The following is a 15,745-nucleotide window of genomic DNA, read 5'->3' as shown; positions in this document are numbered from 1 at the left end:
GTTTTTGTAAAATGGTGACGCAGGCGTGCGACGGGTTGGTTGGAAGAAGAATAGGAGTCTTTTTATAAAAAATAAAAATATAACGCACGACGACTGTTGAAACTGGTGCTTTAAGTATAGTATAGATAACATTCCTAAACTACCTCTATTTAATCGCTAAACACCTTAGCCCGCTATTTAAAACATCGATTTTGATGAGCGGAGCCCTGTGTATGAACAACTGCTGCTGCTAAAATGAACACAGCCGTAGGCCCGTAGGTAAGGTACATCGTACGCAGATGTCACCACATTGAAAAGCACAGCAGCACGCCGAGGTTGGTATGGTAGCAATAAGCAAAAAAAGAGAGTGAGAGAGAGATTTGCACAGCAGTACGGAGTATAGCGTAAATGGTTGGTTCAGCGAGATGAATGATATAATGCCTACTGATGCCATATGTACAAAACCACACGGTACATTTTCAGAATGCATAGCGAAAATGCGGTGTGCGAGGTCCATTTCCTTCACCAGTCACTCGAAAGCGAGAGCTCATCGGTAAGCTAACCTATCCACCTGAATAGCTGATCGTCCTGCCACGTGGTCTCGAGGGCAACATCTGGCAGCATCGCGCGTGGCAGTGGTGTCAGTCCACCAGCAGCACATCCCTCTGAAGTTCTTCCCCAACAACCGCTGTTGTGCCCTATTCGTCCTCTGCACCTGCAGGTGCATATACGACGGCTGTTCTGCTGGGTGCATAGACCGAGAAAGAACACGGCCTGTTGTCATGCGGCCAGTCCTGTAATAAGAATCAGTAAATGGGTCGTTATCTACTAAGATGTTGTAGGGGGGCAATAAAATAAGAGAAGCAGACTGTGTGCTGCAATACTCAGAACCAAGACTGCCGCAATACTCAGAACCAGGACTTACAGCAGTGAAGTACTCGGCATCATGATCAAGCCGACTAAATCCACCGAAAAGGCCATCGTCAGAATCTAAAACGATCTGGCAAGGAAAAAAGAGAGAACCCATCAGCATCCATCGCAACATATTTGTATCCCGATATGGGCTGATTAAAGTACATTTTGGAAATAAATTTCATTATTAGAGTTAGACGAAGATCGGTATTCGATAGAAGTTCATAATTTAGTGAAGGTAAAAAGAAATTATAGGAGTGTTAAACTGCTACTTGGCTACAAAGATCACATAATCTCCAGCAACAGATTTATCCATGATGGGAAAAAAATTGTAAGAACCCCAACAGCGACGGAAGGTTGGACAACCAAAATACAGATACAGGCAAAAGAGCTGCATACCTTGTACTTCCCAGGCTTGAAACAACCAACGCGATAGTCAAAATAGCTATTGCTCCAGTGGAAGTTGAACACGAAGACCAAATCTCCTCTCTCAAAGATGATCACCTTATCCTCCTCATGCTTCCGTGATACATATGAGTGATCAGATGTCATGAACTGAAATCGTATTGCGCATTTCATCAGTAAAACGCACCAACCACCCTCCTACGGAAAACAATTTATATCCTCCTTTCACGCAGTTTTTGTTAATTTATCAATTTGTTTTAGGCTCCCTACTAATATAAAAAAATTAGCGAGAACAAAATTTAACAGCGAGCCTACCCACTTGCATGGGACTAGACTAAATGCTTTGTTGGTGTTATTGTATAGAAATTTAGTGGTAAGTTATTGTGCAAAGCAACAGAGATAAACCAGTGACATACTTCATATTTTCCCTCAAGGTGCTGCATTGCCTGGTCAAACTCTTGCATACCACGATATCTAAGATAATCTGCATCTCCCTGAAAAAGGGATTAAAATTGTATTCAACAACACCGATAACATATGGTAGTATTAGCTTATATAGAACATTCTTGATCTTTCCAAAGCAAGTTTTACCAAGAAATATGTGGTCAATCCAGATAAGTCGAAAGAATATAGTAGCACAGTTAAACTTACAAGGTCAAATCTACGGCGGCATTTATCAAAGCTATTGTTATTCCCAGGAATGACGGAGCCATTTGGAAGACTTTGAGGACCTCTTGGAAAATCTATCCATTCTGCCACGTAAAATGAAACTAGTCATAACTTCCTCCACTGATGAATTAGGCTGCATGCCATGCAAGGACCAAAAACATTATAACTCGTAACTATGCATTATGCAACATGCAATAAAATTGAGAAGACTAACCAGGATGCCCAAACTCATTTCCCATGAAATTTAGATAGCCTTCACCTCCTAAACCCATTGTGACAAGCCTAATCATTTTATGTAATGCTATCCCACGATCGATGCGAGGCGTTGAAGGCCTGTCCAGAGCCATGAAATCATACATATCCTGCCAGAAGAGAAGTTGAGATGTTCATGTAATTCTGTTCTATTCTGAAACAGAGTTTACAGCACAATACTACACTTCTGCATGTACTGAGTATCAACAGTATGTGATGATATTAAGTGGAAGCGTGGTTTTCTAGGAGAAAACTACAAAGCATAAAGAAAATAAATATCTTCAATGCACAAGCATAGAAAGTCCTTCAATACTCTGGATGGTTAAAGACAAAACATACAAGGATACATTAATGAAAAAACCAATGAAAGATGGGACACCTAGATGTCCTTTGGTCGAGAAGTCATCAAATAATATAGATAGATCTTATGTGTTTCTCTTGATAATGTTTGTTTAGCTATTTCCTTCAAATATGAAGAAACATAGCACCTCGGCCAGTAGACCTACAAGATCTATGCTCAAGGGACTCCTAGATATTTCAGAACCAAGCTGTTACAAAAATCAGATCCAGTTGCCAAAAACTGCAACCAAATTTATTTTAATTGGATAAAACAAATTTCTGATTTCTCCTCAGCTATCAGCATAAACCAATCTGATAGTTTTGGTTGAAGTTGCCAATTTACGGAGTTACATTGGTGAATTGGAGTCATCCTTGCCCTGTTTCGTGTAAGTTGTATGACTTTCTTAGCAAAATATATGGTAGATGATTCATTAGGCAGTTAAGTTTTACTGATTGAGAAGTATTTGCAAGAGAAAATGTGCATTTTTAATATAATTATACACAGCTCTCTTGCGTGTTTGAGAAAAAAAATGTGCATGTTCAACTGATTAGCAAATCACCATACACGCTTAGCAATCAATGCTTAGTATCAAGTAACGTGTTCATTTTGCCCATGCGGCAAATGACTAGTGAATGAACAGATCAGTATCCCAAGAAGGACAAACAATCTGATAGAGCAATATAAGAGTAACAGCTAGTACCTTATCCATCAACCAGAATGCAATTGTCTTGTCACCAACAAGAGCTTGATCATGACTTTCACAATAAGTGACACACTTTTCAAGCCACCTTCTATTTGTTAAGGTGTGCACGATGTCACCCATTTCCCAATATTCGTCACTTTGCCTGTGGTAATAGAGAATGTTGAATTTGACCACATCATATGTTTATTTGGAACTACTCAAAATATGCATGAAGTACTAACATTCCAGCTCAAATAAAATGCCAGAACAACCATCAGGAAAACAAGTCCAAGATTGTTAAAAACAAAAGTAGGAATGTGCATGAACTATTATATCTAAAATTTATAAAGACATAATGATAATGAAGTAATAGCTTTGTATCATTTGATGATACTTCTACTAATATTTTTCCCTGCAACAAACCCAAAGCATGTTTTAGATATTTGGGGCAAAAAGTTTAAACAGTGACACTTAGGACGATAAAAGAGAATGAAGGTACTACGTTATTGACACTTTTCATATTGAACCTGATACCACAAATATTATATAAAGAATAACATAAATGTAGACTTGAATCAATTAAGAACTCAAAGATACATTTTTCATATGCAACTATTAATATCGACCACTTACTTCAGAAGTTCAATCCATTTGTCTGGGACAGCCATATGAAGACGATAATCAAAACCAACACCACCATCTTGGACAGGGATACAAAATGTAGGCATTCCGCTGACCTGAACACAATTAGACAAATTGAACAATGGATGTTCAATATATGGTGGAACCTCCTACTTGCAAGCAATTGTCATGTTGGTGTTCAAAAGCCATCCTTTTTAGAACCTTAAACCACAGAAGTTTAATAATACTGGTATAGGCCCAGGCATGGCATGTGTACAACTGGAATCCATAACTACTTTGCATGTATGTTAAACGTTAAACCTTGTTCCTTTTACAAAATATCCACTCGTAATAGCATTCCAAATCAACTTTCTCAAGATATTTATGAGGACTTACGTTTAAAAAACTATTTATCAAGATCACCTTTTTTCACTGATAATATCAACAACAAAAAATCGACCTGCGGGGTAAGACAGCCCCAGACATTATATTAAGAAGACCTCATGCAGGTCGAGAAAACCCCCGATGCCCTACCTCACCCCCATACACAGCGGCATCGTAGCCCATGTAAGAAACGACTACGACCGAGACCGGGCCTTAGACCTGTGCTTTAGTGTGAGACAGACGAGGGGATTTGTTAACCACAGCCTGAAATTCGCTCCCACAGGGAGTCGAACCCAAAACATGAGGAGTGCTACTCAGACCACCTAACCAACTCGGCTAGAGACCCTTTCGCATTTTCACCGATAATATCAAATCGATTGACACTTGCATATTAGGTTAGAGGACTAAATGCAATCCAAGAACATGCATGGAAGGTAAATAGGAAGATAGACTTCCTTCCCAAAATGAATCATACTAACCTAGACTCGGGGGGGGGGGGGGGGGGGGGGGGTGCAAATGCACCAACTAAATTAACTGCTCTGAGAAGAGTATTTACAAAAGAAAAACACAAAAAAGATCGTGAGCACTTACATCTTCGCCAATGGATACAGCTTCTGGATAAAGCCCACGAATAAGATCGTTTACCAGCATTAGGTAAACTACTGCATCAACATCAGTGGCAAATCCAAAATACTCGCCATAGTTCCCAGTGAATGTCACCTACAGTAAATAACAGAAATTTTAGAAAAATCAATTATCGCTTTCATCATGTACAACTAAGGAAAGCTATCTCGGACTTGGTAGTTGGACAAGGAGACATGATACATGCAATTAAGCAGAGCAATTATTTCAGAAAACGGACAGCACAATGCACCCACTAGAGAACCGTGAAATCAGACTACTTGAATTATCTGGTAAACTTACTTGTAATCCATGGTGAGTATACATCATGGAGGTCACCCCATCAAATCGAAACCCATCAAATTTATATTCTTCAAGCCACCATCTCGCATTTGACAATAGAAATCTCAAAACCTGCACAAAATGAATTGTTATGTGTGTATAGAAAATAAATATGAACTATTAGCTAATACATTCTGCACATGACATACTTCCCAACTCCCATAATTGAATAGGCGAGAATCCCACATCCAATGATGGCCTCGTGGACCACCATGGAAGTAATGTGTATCGGTGCCATCGAAACCATTCAAACCATCCAAGGTATTATTTGATGAATGACTGCAGGATACAGAGATATAGTAAATATATGCAATTCAAAGTACAAACCAATTGAGACATGAAGTATGTTAAGTTATAATCTTATTGAGAATACAAAGGCCAGAACAAGAATTTCAACTGGCTAAAGCAGGTGGGTGTGTTAAAGCCCAGTTGACTGCCTGTACAACTTCATAAAGATATTGGCAAATGTCTACAATGTGTTCCTTATTTACATCCCTTACAAGAAATATACCACGTATGGATTAAGCTCAGTAACTATGCGAACATGCGTAAATGGAACGAGGATGATAAGCTTATCGCCTTATCCATAAGAAACATCTCTACTTCCCAACTCACAACATCTGTGTATCAGTGTAGCATAACCTAGAAGATTTCCAGGTAAATGAGTTCATCACATCTGAGTCTGCCATATCTATTCCACCTGTGGCTATTTATAAAGCAAGGTTCCAAGAAGTATCTACTCATAGGTGTCAGATACATTTAACTTCCAACTGAGTTCATACATCTAACAAAGAAAAATCAATGGTGCAATTCTACTGCATGATAGAAATAAGGCATCCAACGAGACAATAGAATACCCGAACAGACATACCTATGAACAATATCCATAAGCACTAGCAAGCCAAGCTCATGCGCTTTATCAATAAGAGATTTTAGGTCCTCTGGAGTCCCAAAACGGCTACTTGGGGCAAAAAAATTCGTAACATGGTACCTGAAAATGGAAATATACAGAAACCATATAAAGTAAGAAAACTAATGATTGTTATATGGCCTACGAAAATAATGAGGCAGATTCAGATGTCTCTGTTTGTACAAAGCATTAGAAGGCAAGAGTTTCAGATGGATGAAAACAAACAGAAACCACAAAGAAATGGATGGATCCATTGAAAGTGTGAATACCCAAAGCTTGCATAATAAGAGTGTTCCTGGATTGCCATTATCTGTACTGCATTGTATCCAAGCTTTTTAATTCTTGGAAGCACCTCATCTCTGAAGTTAGCATATGTATTTATCTTTGGTTCCTGTGTAACAGATCACCTAAAATACTCAGTTTATCTGAAGTATAGATGATCATAGTTTATAGTACTGAAACTTCAATTACCCAATAGAATGGTACATATAATCACCCATAGGCTACCTTATAAATAGTCTGCAGCTTTCTCTCCTGAAAGTCTGAAACTACTAGTCTACTAACATGGTAAAAAAAAATTACAACAAAGACAGCATTCACATATAGCTAGGTTCTGGAAACAACAAACCATGTTTTCCATTTATGTTAATATAGAATGCCTTTACAAAAGGAATTAAAAATCATGCAGGAAAATAGGAGACCTGATATACACATACTATAATCTTTATGCAAATTAAGTTCCACATTAACTTTAAAGATGTTCCAGAATCTGACTAGTTGTCACATGAATTCAATGTGTCTGAGAGAGTAGCTAAGTGAAGGACAAACTAACAGCTTTTCTCCCTTTCTCTTTTGCGCAAGAAATGTGAACAATTGGATGTTAAAAATATTACACAATCGGTATGGACCATGAGGGACTAAACAATAAGCACAGAAAAAAATTTGTAGCTTATGGGCATACCGGGCTACTCATTCCAACATGTGATTCATATATCCGCAGTGACTTGGGCCGCTTAGGTTGAGGGTGTTTGAATACATATTTCTCCTGCATTTTGCATAGGTCATAAAAAGTTTAAAATGAAGAAGTGAACCAAAAAAGAGAGTAATAGGGTGTTTGGTTTGAGGAATGAGCTAGTCCATCATCTTCTCACTCTTTTTTTTGTTTGGTTTGTGGAATGGAATGAGTCGATCCATCACCACCTCATTCCTCATAGTTAGTTAGTTAGTACTAATATGAGGAATGGAGTCATTCCACCAAATTTGGGGAATGGACACATGATGCATCATCTAATTTTGGATGGAGTGATTCCTCAAACCAAACACCCCCTAAGTAGGTATCTGTAAGAGGCTCAAATGTGGAACAAAGACACACATAATTTTTTCCACTAATAAGAAGACATATTGTATATGTCACTTCCAAGACTCAAAACATTGTTCTGTATCCACATGCTATAAGAATAAAGTTGGAAGTAAAACAATACTAGGCAGTGGTAAGCATAAAAAAATCTATTAAAAATGTAAGATAAAAAATTTGAGCATACCTCTTCAGGTGGGTCATAATATATACCGTTGTATGGTATTTCACCTGGAGCCTGCACAGAAAACTTGATCCAGGCAGGAATGGAATCCTTAACACCAGATGGTGTGTCCATCCGTATCTAGAAACAATAGGGAGAGAAAAAAAAAAGAAGTCCCTTTAGCAGAGACAATCTGAAGAATGTTTTCACTCCCAAACTAACCAATCAGAAAATCTACCTTTACACGTGAGCCATGAGGAATAGCAGGGGAACCATCAGCATTGTTAGGCAGGAAAATCTCCCAAACGCCGTACTCATTCTAAAAGTGATAATTCCATATATCAGGATAAATAAAAAAATACTTATCAAATGGAAATGTGTTTGATAGTATGAAACCTCGTCAGCTTATGTCACGTTAAAATATTGTGGATGGTGTTAGATATAGCTGTATATGTGTCTCAGTGTCTGTATTTTTCTCATTGTGTAAGGGTAACTGTGCATGTTTTGGCTGTTGCCCACTGGAATGGATTGAATTCATCCTCTCCTAACAGGTCATTAATAACACAACCACATCCATGCCATGAACTTTGCATCAGTTTTTGAATTTAGAATCAAATGATATGATGGTTAAGCAGAAGTATAGTACCAAGGAATCAGTGCACTCATTGTACTGAATTTATACAATATTATTAATATGAGAACTTGAGGCTCAACTTGAAGGAATGTGTAAACATATGAAAGAAACACAGTAGATGAAAATATATCAACAATTACAAGGCAAACACAGATATCGCAGAACTGTAGACATACTCTGGCCATAGCATCAGCATTTGGGTTCCAGTTGTTGAAGTCACCTACTAATGCTGCAGACTGCAGTAAGATGTAAGAACCCGTTCTTAAATCTTAATGAGTTGATCAGGAAGATAAACTATAGCTTTGAAGAGAATCGTGATATTCGTGTAAACTATCTGTCTGTATTGCGCACAAGGTAACAAGTGAATCATGAACACTATCATGTGTTTAAAAGGTGACTGCCAAACTTGTGGAGAACATACGTATGCTCCAGGAGCCCATTCTCTGTAAGTGATACCTTCAGCGCTGGAAAAGGAAGGGGGAAACAGTAATCAGTATTTGCTCATAAGATGCATGATTTACTAAAAAGAACATAGTCATATGGCTTTACATTTACCTGCGAGTAAATCCAAGCTTTTCGTAACCGCGTGAAAATGCATCCAAACCACCTTCATGTTGATCAATAGCCGCACGTAATCTCTTATATTCACTGTATCTGTTGAATCCACAAAGGCAAACCAAGCAAAAATGTCGAAGTTGCACTTTTCCCAACAAAAGCAACAAATATTGGAGCTTAAATTGTCTAATTGTTGGCGAATCGACAGAGTAAATTACACACCCCACGTACCAGTTACACATTCTTATCAGTTTAGTTGCTCTGTTTGAATAATGATAAATGATAAACAGAGATAAAAATAATATATGGTGAATTTTATAGTTTAAAATCTAGAAATTAAGTTTTTCAGTCATTAATTCCAAAATGCTTTCTAATACATCCACAAAACCATGATGAATAATCCCACTAAGAGCAGACCGTAATTTCAGCAGTTTAGCTCAGCGCTAAACAGAAGTAACAGCTTACCGGTAGTCAAGGTGACCCCGAAACCCTTCCAACATTGGGTCAATCTCATATATTCGTTGGCCATCTCCTGGTGGTGGGATAACTCGTGGTTTCTCCTCCACGAGTGGTGCTTTGGCTTTGATGCCTGCACCATCAATTTTGGTTCCACCAGTACCTCCAACTCCAATCACTTCTGAGAGCTCAGGCCTCTCCTCAGCCTCAACTCCTGAGCTTGCTTCAGCCACTGCTGATGTTGTTTGAGTTGGTGAGGAGGATGTCTTCTCCACAGTCAGTTCTGCTTCAGGTATCTACAGCAAAGAAATAGATAAGTTTTGTGTAGAACAACAGAAATAACCAATGGTGTATTCCTTAGTGATCTTCTTGCTAGGTGTAGGTGGGATCACAAGCTAACAATGTCAGTAGCCCAAGAACCAGCACGGTGCCCTAACCAACAATTCACGAGGCTTTGCACAATGCCTGATATGAAAGTGCAAAGGCTGAAACCCAAACTTGATTTCATCAGACATTTGGACATTTGTACCATGGAGGCACAGAAGGGGACAATCGAACCTGTAGTTCTTCAGGTTGAGTGTCCACGACCGGCTCTGCGGAGGAAAGCAAGTCATCACTGCCACCTCCAGGCACCAGTACCTTTCCAGGAGCACCAGCGCAGCTCAGAACGGTGCCTGCAAATTCCAAAGCGAGCTCCACTGATAAGAACCAAGAAACCACCAATTTGCAGGCTGCGACGACGAGGAAACAAAATAAGAAGAAAACGAGGAAACCCATCGGCACAGAAATTGGAAGTATCGCTGCAGCAACTGGTAACACTAACGCATATCGCCGCAACAAAATGCAGGATCCGAGTTTAGGAACCGCGCTCGATGGCTTCCACTGGTCGAAATGCAGACATAGGAATAAGAAAAAAAATATGCGTGCGCGTATGAGAACCAGAACCACTCAGGATCCAGGCCAGCACAAACGGCACACAAGCGCAGAGGGAGAAAAGCGAGGAGAGCCGGCGACCAGCCGACTAAGAATAGAGGGGGAGGGGGAAGCGAGCGAGCGAGAGAGCCGTACGAGAGAAAGCGTCCTTCCTCCTGAAGAGCACCGACGGCAAGTCCACCGCACTCCTCCGCTCCCCACCAGATCGCGCCGAGCCGCCGGGCCGCACGACCCCGAGCCTCGCGCCGGACACAGCGAACGACGCCATCCCGCGCCCCACCCAGCAGCAGATCCGAGTCCAACCACCCGCACGTACGTACGCACGCGCGCGCTCCTTCACCCGCGCAGCCCACGGGAAGCGAGTGTGGGGAGTGGCGGCAGCTGAGGCCGAGGAGGACGAGCGGCGTGAGATATTATTAGCCCGCGGGAGTGAGCAGGGCTGGGCTGGGGAGTGGGGAGGGAAGGAATGGGGGAGCAACGTGTGCGGCGGTGGTGGAAGGAGGCACTGGCGCTGCATCTGCATGGGGATGTGAAAGGGAAAAAGGCGCCAGGGTGGGGGCCCCGTGGAAAAGCGTGGGCGTCGTCTTCCCCGTGCGCCCGCGCCGGACGGCCGGAGGTGGCAGCGGACGGAGACGTGGCGTTGGGGTGGGGCAGCAGCAGATCGCGAACCAACGGCTGAGAGCGCGTTCCTGGCCATCCGTGGCAGGCGCCCTCGCGGTCTGCCGCTGTCGCCTACCGCCTACCACAGTAGTGTGTCCCGTAGCAGTAGAAGTCCCGTAAGCTACTGCCTCTCCGTTTTTTTCTGAGAAGAAGAAGAAAGGGAGAGGAGTCACGCGGCTACTCGCTCCCATTCATGTGTCTCTGGTGCGTGGTGGCGGCGCTTGCTCGTGCTCCGTGGACCGTGCGTCCCTGCCCTGGCGTCCGCTGTCGAGCCGAATGCTTGGCTGTTCTTGTCCGCAGGACAGGTAAAAAGATCTTAAAGAGACTGATGGAGCGTATTCTCATAAACTCGTCCCTTGTGTGGGATTGAAAGCATATAACCTCGGCAATACGAATATTCCCAGCATTTTACATTCGATTTCATAAAATCAAAACCTCTTCCTGTAAACAATATCACCTCTATAGCAACGAGATCTCACTCACCACTGTCAACTGTCGTCTTGCCCAATGCACGAATTTAAATTAGCCACTACTACCATTCAACACCAGAAAACGTGCAGCCGTGCAACCCATGCATAGTTTAATACATTAATTAATCACTCGTTGATCCTAGATACGAGGGAGATTTTTTCTATAGCTCGTCGACAGGTGTTGACTGGGGATGTTCGATCGGCGATTGCTTTGGTAGCCCGCCAGATCGCCGCACAGTATAGGAAACAAACGGACGAAAAGGGCCGGCCGGGGGTACACGATGGCCTACGAGCAGTCGCGCTCTCCTCCTGACCGTCAATTCGGCCGAGCTTTACTCTACCGCCAGAAATTTTTACGCCACCAAATGGCAAGCGAGCCTGCACCGTGCACATGCCCGTCACCTCCAAATCTGTCGAATAGTATCAAGAGAGGGAGCATGCTATCATAAACACAATTTACACTTCACAACCAGTGACTAAACATGAGAAAACACAGGTCTGGTTCACCAACCTAAACCCGTTTGTTTTCCCTGGTTAAAGTTTAACATTTTACTTTTGCTAAAGTTTAGCTACTAAGAGCAACTTCAAGAGGATGTTAAAAAACTTATGCCAAAAACTGATTATTGGAGTGAGGCTAAAAAGTTTTTGAGCGAAACCTGTTGTGTACAACAATTCCCCTTAAAGGGTCCTTGGGGCATGGTGATGTTAGCACCACTTTCATCTGGGGTAACAAAGCCCCCCGCGGGCACAATTCTTCTGTTGGCTGGTTATGCAAGGAAAAATTCAGTGCAAATGGAACCTGAAGAAAAAAGGGATTGTGGATGATGACTGTTGTGAAATATGTAACCAAGACAGTGAAACTCCTTCGCACATCATCTTCCACTGCCCGTTTGCACGCCAATTTTGGAGCTCCATCGGATTCTCTGTCGCTGATGATCTGGGCACCCAGGACCTGCCAAACATCAGTCGCCCTGATCGCCTTCCGGGTGCAGAATTCAACTCCTTTGTCCTCCTCTGCTGCTGGCAATTGTGGAAACGCAGAAATGGTGTCGTCTTCCGTCAGGATCAGGCCACTCTTGCGGCCACTTTGCATTCATGCGCTTCTGAAGCAAAAGCTTGGGCGTACAGGCACAACAGGAAAGAGGCACAAGTATTAGGTGCTTGGTTGTTGGTGTTTTCTAATCCTATTATGTAATCTCATCATTGCTTCGCCCTCCCCCTGTAACTATGCTAGCTACAATGCTGCTAGCTTGCTGTAAACTCTAGTCGCTTTGGGCAAAAAGACCTGAATGAAAATCAGGTGGGGATCCTCTCCCCCCGTGACAGTCTAAAAAAAATTGGGAACTGAACCAAAAAACCTATCTGATTGCTCCCTGGGCTTCCAGGTTGCTTGACTGTCTTTATTGGATCGGCCTTGCTGCACACAATCAAGGCATGATCCTTGTGTTGTGCCTGTACGCCGCCAGGTTATTGGGAAACAATGTCTGACGCTAATATATGCGGGGGGAGGGAGCTCGATACGAGATGCAAAGTTTTTCAGTGAAAGAAGAGGGATCGGTTGTCGCAATAAAAAAATGAATCAGCCCCTAATTTTAGTTTTTGGGTTGATTTCCGTTCTCACTTGGAGTTGCTCTAAGAGTGATTAAAAGTGTTATGATAAAGTTTAGTACCCTTTAGCACTTTAGCTTCCCAATACTAAATTGTGCTAAAAATTAGTCATCAACCTCATTTAGTCATTTACACCTTTCTCTCTCCCTCCACCCTATGCCACCAACCCCTTTCTCTCTCTTCCACCGTTCATCCCTCAAATACATGGAGAAATAGGCATTAACAATAGATAATTATATTATCTATACTACCCCTTAAGATGGTAGTGTAGGCGTCCACATCCTATATAGTGCACGGTTCTGCTATCGTCTCCTCCGATATCCTCTCCGCGATGCACGCCCGAGATCCTCTCCGCGACGCACGCCTCCCTCTCCTCCGCCCCACCCTCCTCCCCACGCCATCGGCGCCGCCATCGTCAGATCCGCCCCAAGACGCCTCCGCCCCAGCCGCGCCCCCTTCCATCCTCTCCGCGACTGACGCCTCCCTCTCCTTCGCCCCACCCTCCTACGCACGCCGTCCACGCCCTTTCCCACCGAATCCGGCAGCGCGACATCATTTCCGCCGGCAGTCCTCGCCCCTCGCCCGAGATCCAGCAGCGCGTGCCACACGCCATCCACGCCCAGGATCCAGCAGTGCACATGCCGCATCGTCCATGCCCTTCCCCACCGCCCCTCGCAGCGCGCTTGCCAAACGCCGGTCCACGCCATCCCCCCCCCCTCCACGCCCTTCCCCACCGGAACTTGACGGCAGCAGTAGGGTGACTACCTGGCTCGCCGTGTGGGTTGCTCTGGCCAGCCGAGCCGGCGTCGCTGGTGGTCGCAGCCTTGAGATCGAGGAGCTTGCCCGGGTAAGCAATGAATTCGATCACCCTACGTCTGTTCCCTTTCCCAGTCTCAACACGCTAATCACAGGACGGACGGATGGAGCTCGCCATAACCAACAATGGCGGTGGCGCGGGCGACTGATGTATGAATGAAGACTAGAAAAGAATGGACTCATCTATCCGCCTGTCGGTCAGGCTCAGGCTTAGGCCAGGGCTTCCAACCGGTCCATGGACATGACGGAGAGGCTGGCGCTGGAGGAGCTGTTTCCGAACCCGTCGGTCCCACGGCCGCTGCCGGTGGCGCTTCCCTCGCAGAGTGCTAACACCGTCTCCAGGTTGGCCACGATGTCGGCCATGGCGGGGTGGTCCTTGCCCTCTAGCCGGACACAGTGCACGACGGTGTACACCACCAGCTCAACGCCCTCGGCCTCGTGCGCCATGGGCTCCAATCCGTCGCGAGCGGGTCCATTACTTCCTGAGCTCCCTTTCATTGATGCTGGGCACCGCGTAGTCCACCACGCTCATGGGGCTCCCGCCCTCTGCCTCCTTGAAAACCCAAACGCCAACAGGTTCCTCCAGTTATGCTACCCTCTGATATAAAGGTTACACATAAGGAAAAGATTAACAATGTTTCTGTTTATTCCTCAAAAAAATAATTACCGATTTTATATCAGGATTTGGGAGAGTGCAAAGGCAGAAAAAGGCGCAAGCCACATTCTATTTAAGGTACGGTGAACATGCACATAAACCAGTGTCGATCAGAATGGGCTAAATCATATGGATAAAGCAGTAAGTATTCACATGACATTGGAGGAGGAAGAGTAATGCTTACTCCATTCATTTTTGTCCATTGGTTTACCTTTACAAGGGTGCTTTTTTTGTTTGTCGTGAAAGGAATCCTTAGAGACACATAGTGACATCTTCATAGCATATTTAATGTTAACTATGCTTGCCAAGACTTAGTTCTTTTGTTTGTTTGTCACCAAGGGTGGTGGGGTGCATGGCTATTAAAGTAGTAAAACAATAAAATGTTAGGAGGCACCTTTTCAACATTTAAACATTGAACACTGAAACATCATTTCAGACTTGACATAAAACAATAAGATGTGTTATATTCATAGTCATAAGTTGAGTACTTTGAGTTCACAAAGCAAATAGCATAGAGAAAATAGATCATTATCAAGGATTATCAATGTGATATATAGAAATCGTAGCAATGCATGACCTATATAGCTGTGTTTAATAATTAGCATTATCCTTCTGACATAGAATTTTAAATCTCAAAAATTACAGAGGCATAGTGAAAGTTGCCTAGAGGGGGGTGAATAGGCGAAACCTGAAATTTATAACTTTAAACATAATCTACAAGCCGGGGTTAGCGTTAGAGTAAAGTTCAAGTCTGGAAGAGAGGGGGAAAACAAATCAAATGGAAATCAAGCGAATGAACATGGTGATTTGTTTTACCGAGGTTCGGTTCTAAAGAACCTAGTCCCCGTTGAGGTGGTCACAAAGACCGGATCTCTTTCAACCCTTTCCCTCTCTCAAACGGTCACTTAGACCGAGTGAGCCTTCTCCTTAATCAAACGGGTCACTTAGACCCCGCAAGGACCACCACACACTTAGGTGTCTCTTGCTTTGATTACAAGTCGCTTGGGAACAAGAATGAGAAAGGAAGAAATGCAACCCAAGAAGCAAGAGCTCAAAAGAACACAAAATCTCTCTCACACAAGTCACTAAGTGTTTGAGATAAATTTGGGACTTGGAGAGGCTTTGATCTTTTGAATTGTGTTTAGGAGTGAATGTTAGAGCTCTTGTAATGAATGCGAGTTAGTCGTTGCTCCGTTGGTGCACCGAACAGTCCGGTAAATTTTAGTGGAGCGCGCCTGTGAAAACCCAAGAGTGGCTGGTTTAGCCATGTACGGGCCTAGTGCACCGGACACTATCCGGTGGCACACCGGACAGTCCGGTGCGC

The 15,745-nt window shown here is 43.3% G+C and overlaps 1 protein-coding gene and 1 pseudogene across 1 annotated transcript; one reads left to right on the top strand and one right to left on the bottom strand.

Annotated features, from left to right (window-relative positions):
* Nucleotides 1-330: 330 nt before the first annotated feature.
* On the bottom strand, nt 331-10,944 carry LOC542342 (starch branching enzyme 3). The gene is made up of 22 exons (XM_008671244.2): nt 10,348-10,944; nt 9,838-9,953; nt 9,289-9,575; nt 8,824-8,922; nt 8,690-8,732; nt 8,445-8,504; nt 7,873-7,953; nt 7,659-7,775; nt 7,079-7,162; nt 6,387-6,508; nt 6,079-6,198; nt 5,357-5,486; nt 5,169-5,279; nt 4,836-4,964; nt 3,873-3,976; nt 3,258-3,402; nt 2,180-2,327; nt 1,948-2,048; nt 1,713-1,790; nt 1,291-1,446; nt 905-979; nt 331-773 (listed from the first exon to the last, which is right to left on the bottom strand). Exons 1-22 carry the CDS (start codon nt 10,907-10,909, stop codon nt 678-680), a joined length of 2,964 nt encoding a protein of 987 aa, XP_008669466.1. The 5' UTR covers nt 10,910-10,944; the 3' UTR covers nt 331-677.
* A 3,267-nt stretch (nt 10,945-14,211) lies between these two features.
* LOC103648679 (protein HIRA-like) overlaps nt 14,212-15,745 on the top strand; it is a 42,658-nt pseudogene continuing 41,124 nt past the window's right edge.

Source organism: Zea mays, chromosome 2 (assembly GCF_902167145.1).
Source record: "Zea mays cultivar B73 chromosome 2, Zm-B73-REFERENCE-NAM-5.0, whole genome shotgun sequence".
Taxonomy (NCBI): Eukaryota; Viridiplantae; Streptophyta; class Magnoliopsida; order Poales; family Poaceae; genus Zea; species Zea mays.
Note: the sequence above shows the minus strand (reverse complement) of the source record. Positions and strands in the feature narration are given on the sequence as shown.